This window comes from Hippoglossus hippoglossus, chromosome 3 (assembly GCF_009819705.1).
Source record: "Hippoglossus hippoglossus isolate fHipHip1 chromosome 3, fHipHip1.pri, whole genome shotgun sequence".
Lineage (NCBI taxonomy): Eukaryota > Metazoa > Chordata > Actinopteri > Pleuronectiformes > Pleuronectidae > Hippoglossus > Hippoglossus hippoglossus.
In genome coordinates, this window is record NC_047153.1 from 25,473,471 (window position 1) to 25,491,106 (window position 17,636).

At 43.3% G+C, this 17,636-nt stretch overlaps 1 protein-coding gene across 4 annotated transcripts in view; it reads left to right on the plus strand.

Annotated features, from left to right (window-relative positions):
- Positions 1-12,351, plus strand: part of kif13ba (kinesin family member 13Ba) — a 51,719-nt gene extending 39,368 nt beyond the window's left edge. The window contains exons 24-39 of one of the 4 annotated variants that reach the window (XM_034571534.1): positions 280-437; positions 559-691; positions 796-951; positions 1,071-1,170; positions 1,267-1,393; positions 1,524-1,579; positions 1,740-1,864; positions 2,546-2,821; positions 2,907-3,059; positions 3,172-3,249; positions 3,468-3,518; positions 3,643-3,799; positions 4,624-4,754; positions 5,595-5,657; positions 7,182-7,761; positions 8,154-12,351. In XM_034571534.1, the coding sequence (XP_034427425.1) occupies positions 280-437; positions 559-691; positions 796-951; positions 1,071-1,170; positions 1,267-1,393; positions 1,524-1,579; positions 1,740-1,864; positions 2,546-2,821; positions 2,907-3,059; positions 3,172-3,249; positions 3,468-3,518; positions 3,643-3,799; positions 4,624-4,754; positions 5,595-5,657; positions 7,182-7,761; positions 8,154-8,359 (2,550 nt within the window). In that variant the 3' untranslated portion in view covers positions 8,360-12,351. The remainder of the gene's footprint in view (positions 1-279; positions 438-558; positions 692-795; positions 952-1,070; positions 1,171-1,266; positions 1,394-1,523; positions 1,580-1,739; positions 1,865-2,545; positions 2,822-2,906; positions 3,060-3,171; positions 3,250-3,467; positions 3,519-3,642; positions 3,800-4,623; positions 4,755-5,594; positions 5,658-7,181; positions 7,762-8,153) is intronic. The other 3 variants (XM_034571541.1, XM_034571549.1, XM_034571557.1) reach the window with 3 other exon arrangements.
- Positions 12,352-17,636: the final 5,285 nt, after the last annotated feature.

Here is a 17,636-nt window from a genome sequence, read left to right on the forward strand (position 1 = left end):
AGGGTGAGCTCAAACAGAAGAATCCGGTGACACGCTGATGTAAGGACACAGAATCACTAAGCACCAAAGAGTAGGAGTTGGTATGTGTTGATGTTTAACTATAGACTTAGCCGTAGTGATATAGAGAAATATCTGTGTTAGCAGAGGAGCTAGTTCAGAGACAGCGACCACCACCAGCGGCAGGAAAACAGGAAATGACGCGACTCGCTTACCGTAGTACGTAGAATAGAGTGAATGTCCATGTTGTGAATATGACACTGGTCTCTATGGGCACCGTAGGAACTGGCGGTGTCAGTGTCTGAGGATTTCATCGAGTACCTCACGGAAGGGGCTGTCGCCATCGAGGTTTATGGCCACAGGCAGGCAGATGCAGGCAGGAACCCCGCCCTGTGGGACCTCAGCATCATCCAGGCCAAGACACGCACACTACGAGACAGGTAGACTCAAACACACACACTCACCTCAGTCTGGCTTACAAGACTAGTTTTCCAGCAACTGATGCAAAACCAGTGTTTTGTTGTTTCCAAGATGTGTTGATGATGTTGTTGTTTTTTGCAGATGGAGTGAGGTAACACGTCGTCTGGAAGTGTGGATTCAAATCCTGGAGATAAACGAGAACGGAGAGTTTGTCCCAGTGGAGGTGGTTCCTGCTAGAGATATACAGACCGGGGGAATCTTCCAGCTTCGGCAGGTAGGAACAAGCAAACTCAAGCCAACAGGCAGACTTCTAAATATTATAAACATTTTTAAACTTATGTCCTATCCTCTACACTTCCTCTCCCTGCTCATCTGTAGGGTCAGTCAAGGCGGATCCAGGTGGACGTGCGTTCAGTTCAGGACTCGGGCACCATGCCTCTGATTGCAGAGATAGTGCTTGCGGTGTCGGTGGGCTGCGTTGAGATCAGGAACACTGCAGCAAACCCGGAAGGAGATGAGATGGACAGTTATCAGGTAGATCAGTGGAATACATGTCTGTCCATAGTGTCTGTTTACCTAATTTCAGTAAACCTTAAATCAATTTGCTGCTGAATTGAAGCCAAAGAAGATTAAGTGACTGGTTTGTTGGACAGGAAAGAGATCTGGAACGTTTGCGGGGGCAGTGGTTAACCGCTCTCACCAAGAGACAGGAATACCTCGACCAACACCTGCAAAGCCTGGTCAGCAAATCAGGTAACACACAATTGCTCCCTTAATTCTCAGGGATGTAGTCATCTATAGTGTCTTCAGAGGGGCTTGTTAAATGTTTGAGTATTGTTGTGTGCACAGAGAAGACAGAGGATGACATGGAGAGGGAGGCTCAGCTGCTGGAGTGGCGCTTGACTCTGACAGAGGAGAGAAACGCCGTCATGGTGCCCTCTGCTGGCAGCGGCATTCCCGGAGCGCCTGCTGAATGGTGCGACCCATGGCAGGACGTGTTCCTGTCTCTGATTTATTGAATGTTTCCTCATGTTCAAACTACATCACTTGAAGGTACAGACAAATGCACGTAATGATGACAAGCTGTTCCGCATGTGTGTTCACAGGGTTCCTCTGCCAGGCATGGAGACTCATACTCCTGTCCTCTTCCTGAACCTCAAACGTACGTCACTTCTTTGGGTGTAAAACCATTTAATTCTGATCCATACACTGATAATTATATTACATCATATTATGATCTATATTGAGAAACAATTTTATTGGTTGAGTAATTTATACTCTCAGGCTGCTTTACAATGGTTTATTTCTTGTTGTTACTCCAGCCGATGACCTCAGCTCTCAGGACCAGTTTGAGGTTCCTGAGGCCGGAGGTTTGGATGCGTCTCTGAGTGGAGAAGATGAGGATGACTACTTTGACCTGCAAATTGTCAAACACTACGATGCAGAGGTGAGCATCAGGGATGAAATGGTGTGGAAACTTCCCACTGGAGAGTTAACTTGTGACAACACTAGATTTCACCAAACATTTTACAAGAAAAGCGGCGTGTAGGCTCAGTAACACTTTGATCTATTGTGTGTGCGTGTGTGTGAGTGTGTGTGTGGATTAGAATTGGTATCTCGTGATGCTGCCACATTCGTCAGACATCAGAGTTTGCAGATCAATGTTATCACGTTCCCTTGTGTCATCAGGTCAAATCTGAAATGTTGCAAAATAGGCGCTTTTTCTCCCTGGGACGCCACCTTGTGCCACTGTCTGTCAATTCTCCTCCCGTCACATGATAAGACTCCACTTCCCTGCTGCTGCACTGAGCAGACACTTTCTATATATAACTATAGCGTCAGACTAAGTATTAATGTCTAGTATTTTACAAATTAAAGTTTGTATTTGATTGTTGTGGGTGCAACTTCTGATCTGCAAAAATCAGCCAAATGAGTTTTTGTCTATAAAAATGAAATAGACAGTGGGGCTGGTGATAAAGTTATGTAATCAGTATTTGTTTTAACGCTGTGTAGCACAGATAACAATGTGGCAACCCTAGTGAGGATGAACCTGCATTAAACAATTTTAAAGGAATTCCTGGAGTCCCTATGTTTCACTTTCACTCAACTGTATGTGTCAATTCCACAGGTGAAAGCAGAGGCATCATGGGACTCCACCATTCATGAATGTCCCCAGCTCAGTCGTGGTGGAGCGTGGCCCGAGCAGCGGGTATACCTGACCATCAGAGTAATGGTTCAGCTCAGCCATCCTGCCGACATGCAGCTGGTGCTGAGGAAGAGAATCTGTGTCAACGTCAATCCCGGCCGCCAAGGCTTTGCCCACAACTTCCTCAGAAGGATGTCCACCCGCAGCACCATACCAGGCTGTGGGGTCACGTTTGAGGTGGTCTCCAACATCCCCGGGGTGAGGAAATGAAAAGATGTCAGACATTCTGTCTTCAGCACAGTGGATTACTGAACACATGTTTTGATATGTTCTGTCCCATCAGGACGCCCCTGGATCAGAGGACAGGGAGATGCTGGCCAACCTCGCCGCCAGCGCTCACAACAGCCAGTCAGGAGATGAAGAGGCTGCCATCGAGAAATACCTCCGAAGTGTCATGAGTCTGGAGAACATCCTGACTCTGGACAGACTAAGACAGGTAGATAGAGAAACTGATAGATATGCATATAAACACACACACAAAACGATAGATATGATATATGTAGAGCTAGTATAAAACTACAAGCTGTCAATGTGTGTGTTTGTTTTAGGAGGTAGCAGTGAAGGAGCAACTGGCTGGCAGAGGCAGGAGCAACAGACGGAGCCTAAGTTCTCCATCTGTCCACAGGGTAAATCACAAAGACATTTTCAGCCATGAACTCCAGAGAATGTCCACAGAATTGGGCCCGGACTTTGTTCGGCGTTTGCTTTTCACATATGAACGCAGCGGGAGATTCTCCACTCAGACACATTCACAGCAACACAGAAATCTCAGTTCAGTGCATGTCTGAAAGCGGCTTATGAGATGATACTAGTATATTGTAATATGATCTCTGTCCATCCTCAGCTGTCTGGAAGTAGACAAGATTTATCCACAACCTGCCTGCTGGATGATAAGGTAACATACTTTTTGTAGATTTTTTTGACATATGGTTAAAAATTAAAACAGTACACATATCTGATATTTATTTCACCTTTTTCATGCCTTCGTCCTGTCGTCTCTGTGCCTGTCTCCTCCTCAGGGTCGATGGGAGAGTCAGCAGGACATCTTCATGCCTTCTCAGTTTCACCGCACCCTCCCCCGCCCAGCCTCCTCCCCGTCCACCTACTCCACCTCCCCTTCTTCATCCATTACTTCCTTCGCTACAACCCCGCCACAAAATCAGGAACCAGAGCAAGGTAAACCTCCTCCCTTTGACCCCCCTCTGTCTCTCCTCTCCCCCCATGACTACCCTGTACTCGTCCATCTTACTCTCTTACTCCTCCTTCTTTCACTCTCCTCTCCTCCTTCTTTTCTTTTCTGGGTTAATTCATTTCTTCTCAATAATCCTTTTATTTTGACGCCCTCTCCTCTTTGTCTTTCCACCTCTTCCCGTCTTCTGTCTGATGTTTCCATAAAAACATGTTTTACTACAACATCCTGTGTGTCATTGTTTACATTGTAAGACACTGGGTCTCTTCTCTGTTCCCATCATTCCCAGCAAATGGGATGTGTAATATCTCTCCTCCTACTTCCCTCTTTTGGTGTCATCTCTGCTGTTTTCTAACGCTGTGAATGAGTTTTCCTCTCTGCTCATATTCATGACTTGAGATTAGAGTGTCTGATCAATCTGTTTCTCTTTCGGCTGATTCATAGTGATTTCTTTTCCATGTCAGTCAGAATGCCTGTTACTGTAACACATGTTTGAAATTAATTCTGTTTTCAAAATGAACAGAGTTAATTGATTTTGATTCATTTCTGTTTCCAGTTAATAGACTGCTCCTAGAACGTTTTTCATTGTAATTGCTCAAACAACCATCTCCGCCTGTGCCGGCGGATGTTTTCTCTCGTCAGTCTTTCACTGTGTTTGGGGGTTTTGGCCATTTCCTGAACTCGCTTTTCAACTTCCTGTCTTAATCTTTCACACGTCTTCTACCTCCCGCACCTCCTCCTGTTTCCTTGCCTCCTTCCTCTCTTCTACTTCCTCTTCCTCCTCTCTCGTCTCCCCACACCCCTCCCCCAGGTCGCTTAGGACTTGCTGCCTCTTATCTTTCAGTGAAGGCGCTGGTTCCTCAGATGCCAAAACTGCTAAAGTCCCTGTTTCCTGCACGAGATGAAAAGAAGGAGCTGAGACCGTCGCCGCAGAGCCAGCAGGTCAGCAGAGACTGGGTCGTAGAGCCCAGTGACACAGAGCACAAACCTTCTCTATTGCCTCAACAGTTACAGTCAAGATGTCCTTGAGCAAGGCACTTGGATTTAATTTTCAGTTCAGTTCAATCCAGTTTGCACTCCACGATTTTCATAGTAATCAGATTGCTGCACAGTTCACAACTTGTCTTGCAGTCGTTGTGAGGTCACACTACACGACTGACTGATGACAGGGAGTCACACCCTACACCAAACTTTGTTTAATCACTACATAACGTGCAAGAAGAGACATGGTGAGTCTGACTGATCCTCCTGCTGATGCCTAATGTGTCATCCTGCCACAGAATGACACATCAAGCTGGGGGAGGTGAAACTCTTCAGTAGAAATCATTTTACCGTCCGAACTTGTCCGAGCCCGAGAGAAATTATCCTGAACCAGACAGGCATTTTGTTTTTCATGTCTGAATCTGAACCGAGTAGTTCAATAGTAATTTAGTTCATAATTTACCTCACACACACGGATATTGTTTGATTTCCCTGATTACAAGCATGTATGGGTTTTCGTCTGCGACTTGCAAAACTCATCTGAAACTGCCAAATCGGAGAAAAAATGTTGTACTACGCTTTAGTGGAACTTTGAGTTGAGCTTTATTTGATTGTGTTAACATGTGCATGGTAGGATCAAGGTAGCGCTGGTGGAGGAATGGATGTAAAAATGTTTGATATATAAATAGTAATACATTATACTAGACTGTAACGACCAGTACATTTCCAGTATAGTGAACATATGTGCATGCATACATGTACCCTTATTTCCTTGTCCTGACCTTGGTTGTTGTAACCCATCAGCATGTGCCTCGCATTGTGACATCACCCGGAGGGGACGACAACAGAGTCAAGACAGAGACGGTGAGATTGTTCACCGTCCTCCCTCCCCTTACATGTTGACTTCTGTTTGTTTTATCACTTCTGTTGGTTAATCAGTAACTTCAAATTGAATTCAGAATTTGTACTTTACCAATAAATGTAGTTTAACGTCTACTCACCACTATGGCGATGGGGGGGGGGGGGGGTGGTGAAGTGTGACACTTCTGGAGTCTCAGGGGCAAAAACTTTGTTTGAGCAGAATCCCATACAATTAAACTCAATGGTGAGTCCTACTTCAGACGTAATACAACAACAGAAAAACCATAAAATGCCTCCATACTGCTCCTGTGGTGTAATCCAAGTGTCCGGAAGCCCCGACATTTAAATTTGACTCGAAACGAGTTTTAAGCCCAAATGTCTGCTGATATCTTCCGACAAGGTGCATTCAGGAACCATCTTTCGGTGGACTTTTAGGTGTAAAACACGGTGTAAATGACCTCGTTTTGAGTCAAATATAAATGTCGGGGCTTACAGATACTTTGATGACACCACATGAGTAGTATGGAGGCATGTTACGTTTTTTCTGTTTTTTTAATACGTCTGAAGATAGGTCACTGATCAGCTACACTGTTTACCCTGAAACTCCAAAAGTGTTTTGTGGACTCAAGCACTTCACCCACCCCCTCATTCGGCATAGGGGTGAGTAGATAATGAGTGAATTTTCATTTCTGGGTGAACTATCCCTTTGGGTGAAGTTTATTTTAGTAAAACTCCTACATGCACATATTCACATTGAAGCATTATTGGTCCCTTGAGTTCCATCTGTCCATACTGACCTCAGAGCAGTTTAATAGGGGACTTGCAAGAGAGAGAGAGAGAGAGAGAGAGAGAGAGAGAGAGAGAGAGAGAGAGAGAGAGAGAGAGAGAGAGAGAGAGAGAGAGAGAGAGAGAGAGAGAGAGAGAGAGAGAGGCAGAAGCATCAGAGACATTCTAACTCTTAGTCCCTATTATGGAAAAACACCCAATCCTATTTTCATTTTATATCGTACTATAAACACAGCGGCTCTGGAGGACATGCACTAGATCTGACTAACTCAGACTGCAAACCTCTCATAGTATCTTTGCATGAACAGTGTTTTTACACAAAATGAGGATTTACTTGCACTGAAACCACTTTACGAAGGAACTCTTTGCGGCCAGTATGGAGAGGAGGAACAATGATAAGTGGCCGTGCATGTGGACGTGTCAGTATTGTAATAAGACACAAAATGTGAATCTTTCCTGTAATTCTAAATTACTGCTATCAACTTAATTTATTCTTCTGGTTCCACCTTGGTTCTTGATCAGGTCCAGACGTAAAAGGACAAATGAGGGAAATGAATGCAAATAATACAACCACATAACAGACCACACACTTGTTACCTTCCTTCCTTTTGGCTCAAAAAATCATTATAGCATATATAGGGAAGTGGATTATTAGTGCTGATTTATTTTTTTATTTTTTTGCCTTGTCTGCATGTTCTCCTCTCTCCCTCCGTTCCTGCGGCAACTGTGGGTTTTCTGTAGACCGTTATTCTGCAGCCCCCAACCAAAGACAAGCGGGCAGAGTTCCCAGAAGTCCCTCCTCTTCCTGTGCATGACCCGCATGACATCACCCCCCTCAGCCAGTCGTCAAGCGGCTACTTCTCCACTAGCGTTTCTACGGTTACCCTGTCTGACGTCCTCCAACCTTCCTCCTCGTCCTCCTCTCTCCTGGCTGCTGAGACCGCGTTACCCTCAAATCCCCAGCAGCAGCAGGGTGCTGACAGGAACGATGTTGTGACCTCTCCTTCTCAGTGTGCCGCCAAGATGGCCGTCATCGCGCCACCCTCTTCAAACAGCTCAGCCAATCACAACAACGTCAAGGCGGAAAACTCCTTCTCCAAACAGAAGCTGGTAAATTCAGGAGGAGGAGGTGAAGGGTTTGAGCGGCTGGAAATCTTTGTGGACGATGAAGAGCGTAGCCGTTTGGACATTCTGCCTGATTGGCTGACGGACGGGTCGTATGTTACAGTCGGAGGCAATAAGGCGGGGACAGTGCGCTACATGGGAATGACGCAGTTTGCTGAGGGCGTGTGGGTGGGGGTGGAGCTGGATACGCCTGTAGGTAAGTACTCGATTAAAGGTTGAACCAAATTACAGACACAAACTAGAATGGCACTCAGAGAGTTCAAACCTCCGACGAGGCCCAACAGTCCCCTTATTAAACCACATTTATATTCACTAGATCCAGACTTTTATTTGGATTTATATTTACAAACTTTATTATTAAGATTGGGAGTGGGTCCTCTCTACGGAGGCCGCCATGTTTTTTACACAGTTTTTAAGACAACTGAGGTCTTTCATGTTTGATAGGGGAGGGTGAGGTGGGGGTATTCAGCTGCAACATGAAACTTCACCACTAGATGTCACTAAATTCTACACACTGAACCTTTAAAACAAACAAACATGGTGCTATAAATGATGATGATTATAATGTTTGTGGTTGTGTTCCTTCAGGTAAGAATGACGGATCAGTCGGAGGTCACCGGTACTTCCACTGTAAACCGGGTTACGGGGTGCTGGTTCGCCCAGACCGTCTGTCCTGTCGTGACCGGACCAGTCGGCATACGGGAGAGTTTGCTCCTGCCGCCCACGTCCCCATCCTGCGAGGAGAAGCCATTGTTGCACGGAGGGGGGAGAACCGCAAGTCCTGGAGCAGTTGAAACACAGAAACAAGGAGCTTGATGGGAGAAATGAACTCCTTACAACCCTGCTCCTCCTGCTCCACCTGCTCCTCCTGCTCCGGCTCTCAGCTATGCAACAGGCTTACGCATCAGAACTAACTTACTGCCAATGCTCCTATTGAAGGAAACGACACTCACATCCATTCACTGTTAATGGATGGAAAGAGACAATTCAGAGTGAGTTGATGAAAGACTATGCAGTGTATGCAGAAGTCTATGAAAGGACATCTCGGAACGTGAATTTAAATGAATGGCGGTCAGTGGGACGACTGCTGAGAGTGAATGGAAGCAGATCTTCTCATGTTTGGAGCGTCAGACCTGTTGGAGGGAGTGGACTGGACGCTGCAGACGCTCTGATCTGTTTTCTCTGCTGATATACACGGATGCAAACTACTCACATTTAACTATGTTTTAAATCCGGGGGAGGTAAAAAAACAAACAAATGCTGTCAACCCTCACAGTGGCTGCTGACTTCTGCTGCGTTTCCAACCTGTGATGTGTTTGCATCCCTGGATATAAGTGTAGACCTGATGTCCCAGAATTCCCTGCTCTGGCTGCCACTTCCCTGAACCCTCTGGGTCCAGTTTGCAGACTGACACTTTGACTCGTCAATGGAGACTCGTCTCTCCCTCCCCCTCCGACTCCTTTTCTTTTCTCTCGAAGATGAGACTCTCCCAAAATGTGCCTTCACCACGGCTTGTTTTGCAATTTTTATTTCTGTGTATTTAATTTCTGTTGGCTGTGTTTGTGTCGAGGAGAAAGCCTTGTGCTACGTGTGAGGTGATCTCAGGGACTGTAGTGGGGAAAGGTTAAGGATGGGCGCGTGTGTGTTTGTGTGTATTTGTAAATGTTGTACAGTGTTGACATGTATGCACAAGATCATGTTGTTGTAGTCGTGTTGGTGTTGAAGATGAGACGTGTAGAGCAGGAAAAGTGCGTCCTTGTTGGACAGAGCCACTATGGGAGAGAGTTAGTTTGTACTGGGAGGTTTTAAAAGTCGATTTTGCACTTGAGATGTTGGATAAGAAGCTTCTGTACGTGAGGTGGTGAAATGGAGAGGTAGGGGACATGATATCAGACAGAGGCTGGTGGAATGTGGAGACAAGCATATCTGGGCTTTCTGGATGTCTGAATTTGACAGGGAGTTTTGTGGTCATCCTCTGAAACCAGGAGGTCTATAGAGTAGTACTGTGGGGGTGCGTTGGTGGAAATAGGCACGTGTGTACATTGAGGAAAAGAAAGTACGATATCCTGCAAGGAGCTTCAGGCTTGAGAAGAGAAAGGATTTGCTTCTATGCATTTTAATGTGCTTTTAAAAGAAGTCTAAAAAAAAAGAAATTTAAGTTTTATATTTTATTTCTAAATGACACACAAATGGGAGATGAGCTGAGATGTACATTTTGGGAAAGTTTTAAAACACCGAAGCAGTTTGGACTGATGGAACATTCCTGACACATCTGCTGGAGGAAATGAAGACGATGGGACGAACTTTGGGATTTTTTAATTTTTAAATTAATGTTTTTATTGAAGATCCTTGAGGGACTTTTAACGTTTGATACTGACCTCATTCCTGTGTAATAATTTATAGGAAAGCATTGGCAGTGCACCGCAGCTGTTGGATACTTAACATTGGCCATAAATCCATGAGGAATGTTGACAGAATACACATGCGCTTGAAAAACGTTTCCATAAGTTAAAGGGCCATTCCAAACGTTTTCCAGATGAAGTTCAGTTTATTCCTCCTCAGCGTCTATAGACAGTCGTATGCTGTCTCGTCTGGTGTGGCTCTGGAGGAGCTTTCTGTCCGGTCTGAGGAAATAACCCTGTGATGTCATCAGGGTTACGCCATGAAGACTACAAGGAAAGAGCAGGGAGTGCAGAGTTTGATGGATGTGTGTTCATCATGTGGGAAGGGTCTAATGAAAGAGTCACAAAAGCCGTTTTCAGAAATGACCTGCGGGTAAATCCGGACAATTGGCTCCGGAGGTTACCCACAGTTTGTCTTTCACTCAACACAGCGGGAGGTTTTCTGCACAGACACTTTCACAACAGCATCAAATCCTCTGCATTATTCAGGCGAGAGGTGGAGCAGCTGGGTGCAGCAGGCAGAGGCAGGAAGTGACGTATAAACTCCGCTGCAGAGATCACGTGATGTACTTTACTAAAAACAGAGACCGGTGTCGGCTCTCATCATCACGTACTCTCTGGGATCACTCGCAGTGGTTTATAGGATGCGCACTTCCTTTACTCTTCAAAGAATTACGTACTAGCTGGTTGGCCAGTTTTTTTTCTGAAAAGTCAATGCAGAAAATGAATTGGAAATTTCCGAGTCAGCCTCTCGGAGCGATCGTGCTGATTGGCTAAATCTGCCAGGTTCGGTTCATATCCTGATGACGACGAACCGTAATGTGTTCGTAGGCATGTTCATTCATGTTCACTGACTCAGGCGTTGTCGTCGTTGGCTGTTTCTATGGTAACAGTTAATTGCATACAAAAGAATCTGATCGATTTCAGATGGAGATGATATAGCAACTTGTATAAATACATTATATGGAATACTATATGTGCATGTAAAGGCACTGAGTATGTCCAAACACTATCGTCTTTATTGATAACATGTGTTTGTTTTTCCTCATTCCTGTATATCATGTGTTTCTTAATTCAAGAAGCGAGATCTTACTATTTATATTTAAATGCTCGTACACATGCCTTTATCGCATGAAAATTGATAAAGCCTTTTATTTGAATAAATCTTGCACAAATGATTCCATGAAAATTGCTGCTATTAGCATTGTAAATTTACCTGTAAATGGATCAATTGATTTATCTATCACTCTCTGTGTATCTTTCTGTTTATGAGATTGGACTTCTATATTTGTCTTTTCTTTTTCAATCCTGATGGAGAAACTAATGTCAGCGCTTTGGGTTCAGTGACCAATATATTTTTCATGAAGAGGTAACATTTTGAAAACGAGGCACTTTGTACAGTGAGCCTGGAAGAAGAGATGGCTAGAAAATAAATCCGCTCTGCATTGATTTTAAAGGAGGAATGAAACTCAGAGGTGTGTTAAAGCTGAAGTGAGAGACAAGGACACGGTGTGTCGCCATCTTCTAGTTATTGTCTGTGTATTTATTACCGGCCTTAAAGCCCCAGGACCCTGGAGTTCTCTGATTGGTTGGTTGGTTACTGTTGGTCTGGTATGTTATTGGTCGGCAGGTTTGTGAGGTGCTATGTAGTTTGGACTTGTTGGTTTAGTTTTTGTTAAATTGTGGATCATAATAGTTGCGTGGTAAATGAAGGGAGGGAGGAAAGTTTTTGTGTGTCTGTGTGTACGTGTGTGTGGGGGGGCTACAGGCTTTGATCCAGTTGTGTCAGCGAGTTCTTTCCGAGATGGGAAACGACCAATGGCTGCGTCTTTCCTCACGATACTTGTAGCTGTGAGTGAGAGACGCTCGCCCGATCCCCCGTCTCTGTGGCCGGTCGTCTTTCCCGTCCTGGTCTCAGCTTGCACACTTGGGTTCGGGGGTTAGAGATCACTTCTGGCTTCTGGCTTCTTTATGTTATTGTGCCTCTGAAACCACGAGACCATGTATCTTCCACACACTGTTTTTCATATCAGTGCTTCAGTTCATTTGCACAAACGTCTCCAGAGGGAATCAAATAATTCATTTCTGGAACAAGTAGGAAGAAAATATAACCAGATTTTTATCATTCAGATGTTTTTATTTTCAGCTTTCATGTCAACATTGAGGTTTTTTGGAGCAATATTCCTTCACCCACTGTTCTACTGCCAGTCATGTAAAAAGAGGGAAATCAATAATATTGCAACACAGTATTTTACACCAGAGCTCAGCTCAAATGTAGTGGTCAGATAACTTCCAGCAAACCTCTACTTGTCTCAATGCAGATGCAGCATCATGCATCATCAGGTGAAGTGTGACACTGACATCAGATAGAAACACATGATCCACATGATCCACAGAGCAGCGAGCGCCGTCACACAAAGACAAACTAGCTTCAGCCATAACTGTTCTGAACGGACTCAGTGTTGTGGATCCACTTCAGTGATGGTGTCCAACTGTAGATTAGATTAAAGCCTTCAGTATTATTCATGTGACTGTATCCACCATCAGAACCACGTTTTGTCATTTTACTTATTTGTCCAAGAACTTTCACACCATGTACTGATCTGAGTCTTCAGCCCCACACAATGTTTCGCTTTTTATTTGACTGTTTTATTCTTGTTTCTTTATTTTTGTCATAAGTGCTTCTGTTTTGCTCAGATTTCGGTTCCATATCTTTTGTTGCATTTGGCCTCGTGCTGCTGCAGCGGTGGGACCTCTGGTTCGGAGCAGCGTGTCTCCTCTCTGCCTTAACGTGGCCTTTAAACTGGAGCCAGACCGGTTTTAGCAGGAATAATCCCAACTGCAAAACCCTCAGTGTCCTGTGCGGACTCAGTGTGAGCGTTCCAAACCCATATTAACCCACTTTGGTTTGACTATGAAACAATAAAGATGTAAAAAACCTCCAATTTTTAAAACCTGGAGTCATTTGGTCACAAGAGGGAAGGCAATTATGTCGCCCCCTGGTGGCTACTGTCAAACTTTAAATATTGCATCCCTCCACTGCCCTCCAGCAGCGTGCCTCACAGCGTCTGCCTGCCCGGGACCACACCAAACTTTTCAAATCTTCTAAGTAGCAGGTTTTATTTGTGTGCTTTGGATTCAATCTTCCGTTCCTGCCTCCGTAGCGAGTTTCCACCTTGTGACTACCTCTGTCCCTCGTCGCGGTCGTCCAGACAATGCTCTGCCAACTTCCTCCCTGAGGCCTTTTAGCTGATAAAGAGCTGTACCTGCTTCACTTCTCAACTGTCTGCAATCCAGCTCTCTTCCACGTATTAGCAATACACGGCTGCGAGGTGATACGGCACAACCTTTTTACAGCTTTATTTATTTTCCATTGAGAGCTGCAGCTGCTCCTCGCGGTGCGTTTTAAAGACAGTTAACAATATTCCTCCCAGGTACCTGCAGCCATAATAAACTGAGCTGTGTAATAATAGAAGCTGAAGTGGAGGGTTTGGTGCTTTTAAAGTCAGGGAGATATTCCTGCAAAAAGAAAAGAAGAAGCCCTTCCAGTCCCTGTATCCTGTCACACATTTACATCATCAAAATGGTTTTAATGTGGCCTCGGCCTCGTCTGCATTATCAATATATCTCCATCATCCCGACTAATCGATATCTATCATTGCTACTGTTGATTCTGTGGAGCAGGTTTGTGTTGATGTGTCGTTTGTGCGTGCGAGTGCACCATCAGAGTGGTAGTTCAGTGTATGTGTGTGTATAAATATGCGCATATTAAGACTTATAAAAACAACCATCTGAGCACAAGTTTGGGTTTGTTGATTAATTTAATGGTTTTATGTAATTCTATGCTGCAATCCAAAGAATAAACCTGTATTATAATACATTTATAATTTTCATTTTCTATCATCTGAACAGTAATCTGGTAAGAAAGAAATAAACAAAGGAAGATTAACAAGAGCATTTGTTCTTTTATTTGTACCGAGAGAATAAATGTTTAAAGACGTGCTGAGCTGTGGGAGACTGAAGCAGAGTTGTTCTGTTATGACTCCAATTTACGTGAAGGTAGGTGGTGAATAAAAGTAGCTGATGTATCAAATATAAAAGATTTCGAGTCGTTGCCTGTCTGAAAGATTTTTGGATGTACTGATCGTAAATCTTCTACTTTCTTGTAACACAATGTTCACATCACGTGATCATCAGCGGATGAAGGTCTCTTGGTTGTCATGGAGACAGATCGGCATGAAGTCACAGTAGCTAATTTCTCAAATTGTCATCTTGTGAACTTCACCCTCTGATGAAGACTGATACTGATGAAGGCTCAGAAAACCCTGGCGAGTGGACCTTGAGTTGGGATGTTTCATCCAGTTTCCCTCTGTGGGTTTGTTCTTTAAACAAAAGAAAACCACCTTAGTGGGATTAGTCTCACTGCTCATTTAAGGTGCTGTTAGAAATTTGGGGGATTTGTTTTAATACAAATTTAATTCAGACTCGTTTTTATAGGTCCAAACATTTCTTGTGTCAGAATCAGCTTCTTTGAGCCGACGTCCCTGGAATAAACATATGCAGCATTTCAACAGTGATTGTTTCACATGATTAACACCAACCTGAACATATTTAAGACCTAGTACATCATATTTATAAGGTCTAAAATTCTGATAATTCAGACCCAGCTGAAACCCTGTCAAATCTTTGAGTATTACAACTTTGAGGGACGTTTAAAATATTCTCATGTAAAAAGTTTTGAAAATAAACTTGACAGTTATAAGAAAACAAAAAGATCTGATAAACTTTTCAGGGACTTAAAATGCACCATGGTTTTATGGTCAGATGGACATATACAGGAAGCAGCTGAAAGTGAAACCTCAAACCATTTATGAAAAGAAGCTCTGGCTTCTTAAAGCTGCACTTCCTGGTTTTCAATGATTTCAACTTAGCCTTACTGTTTTACATGAAGTGAAAGGAGCATTGAATGAACGTCTTGGCACAGCTCCAGCTGATCCTTTACATATTCTACGAGACGTACTGGAACAGACTTCATTTCCATGAGCAGCTGGTATATATGAACAGGACAAACCAAGACACACTGTGTGGACTGATCAGTTTTTATTCCCTTGTAAATATAATATCAATAAAAACACACCTTAAAAATAACAAATCAGGTTTATCCAACAGATGAAAAAGTAACAAAAGGCATATGTAGATTTTCTACATAGCGATTACAGAACAGTCTACCGTCCAAAAAAGGCACTAAATCTTGAAATAGAAGAGAACGAGAGGGGATTCAAAAGAAAAACAAACATTCAAACTGCTACAACAAACATCCTGCTGAGGGTTCGATACTTTTCTTCTTACACAGAATTATTCAAGAGTTTATTTCCAGAATGAAATAGCAGATCAAATGTTTTTAGACGCATTTCCAGTCATTGGCTGATTAAATGAACATTAAGACGGAACATCCACGTTTTTTTTAGCTGGATGCTTTCACAATAACTGTCTTTTTCCCAGTAAAATAAAAGTTCAGGCAGCAGATCTCAGATCAGATGGAGCCTCTACAGCCCAGTCTGCCTTACTGGGAGCCAGTGAAGACATCTAAGATCCAGTACATATTTACTCTGCTGTGTTTGTTGAGAAAGAGACGACAATGGGTAATAATGAATGTGATCGAGAAAACAGTGAATGCCTGGACACACGTACACATGTTCCAGGACCTGATCTGATTCAGCAGTGAAGGATGCTCGCCGTTTAAAAACAAAACAAAGGCAACAGAGGAATGAAGGCTGAAGATAGAACTGCATTTAAACCAGAGAAGAAAACGCGCTGTCGTCAGAGACAAAGTCTGACACACTGACTGGAAGAGCAAAATGCTTTGAGTTTTTAAGGGAAATATAATATGATATAACTTTTTTTATTATATGAAAAGACTTTCACTTTCTGCTTTTATAGATTGAGATTTTTTTTTATGTTGAAATGTACATTAACGCAGGTGGATTACACCCACCTACAGAACATGTGCAACAAACAAGGCAGGAAGAAAATCTGAGAGCAACAACTTTTCCACAAAAAAAAATTAAAAGACAGCAGCTTGTCTCATTTACAGTTTCATTTAGTTTGTGGTTCCTCATTAAGCATGCGTGTCAAATCTTGTTTTTAATTTGTTGAATTTTTGCTTTCAGATTTCTTGGCTCTATAATGACACAAAAACAAGGATAATGACAATCTTTCAATTTCCTGCATCAGAACTCTAAAGTACAACTTCACGATAAGACCATGAAGGCAGCAACTTAAAGCATTTCAAATGCTGAAATAATCTCAGAACAGCACTTTGTCTCAAATGAATCCACAGATTCACTTCAGAAAGGCTTCTGCTTGGCAGATTCAAAAGAAGAAAAAAAAAAACATTTCCAACCCTGGGAGGGGTTGGTTCGATATTTTTGGTGTAAATAATCATATATTGATGACACAGCTACATAAGTGATGCCTCAGAGTCTAACTGCTTAAAGCAAAGACACCAGGACAGCTCTGCTGCCGCACGACTAAAGAGACATTCCACCACTAAGTTTAACACTTTCTTAGACGCTCAGTCTGAAGCCAACACTGACGACGTGTTTGGACTCCACCAGGATGAGGAGCAAAATAAACTATTATACATTTATTCCATGGACTCTGAGCTGATGAACAAATATATGTTTTTTTCTGGAGTGGAACTTCCCTTTACTTTCCAAATGAATATTTATTGGCTCGAGTTTGAGGGAATTTCCCTTTAAAAAGGACACTGAAGTTTGTTATTAGCCAGCGTGCGCTGTCTTTACAGCTTCTTTAATTCCCAGCGGCCCGGGCGTTGATTCACATTACAGCAGCTGCGGAGCAGGTGTAGCTTATACTGTAGCTAAGGGGGTAGTTTGATTGTTAGTGAGGTATATGTGTCGAGTGTTTAACTCTGAACTAGTAGCTGAGCCTGTAAAGCACCTGGTGATCAACAACGATGAAGCCACTTCACTGTTCATATGTAGCTTAGCTTAGCATTACTCATGTGTTTACAGCCGCTGTAGGAGACCTCCGGCCTGCACTGATCCTGTACACTGTAAAAAATAAGGCACTTTAACTTAAAATCATCCAGTACATCTCATGTGCTGAATAACTAATGTCACATCAGGGACATGGTTCCATGGAGCTGGATCACAGCTGATGTACTAAAGATAGAGAGCTATTTCTACCAGCTGCCCCACAGCAACACCTGTGTCACACAATAAAACAGAAGTAGCTGACTACACTACTGACAACACAATCATTTATCAAGGATCAGCTGCTGAAGTTGACTAATAATCAGCATCATTGAAATGTTTGAATTAAAACCTCATCAGGGAGCCAAGCTACACTAATTGATATAGAAACAGGAACAAACGAGTGGGATACTGTGACCATCACACTCTGTCAGCCTGTTTTAGCTCATTGTTTTGCTTCTGACTCACTACACCCTCATCCTCTTTTACACCAACATTAGCAGGTATACAGAGTTTTTTAAAACACAGGTAAACCCGTTAAAAAAGGTTATTTTTCTGTTTTCCCCCAATGAGTCATTTTCGAAGTTAGGAGGGCGCCAACAACTGAGGTGCTCTCTCACTTGCTTTGTTGCCAAATTAGCGTGTTCACCCAAGTGTCTCCATCACTACAG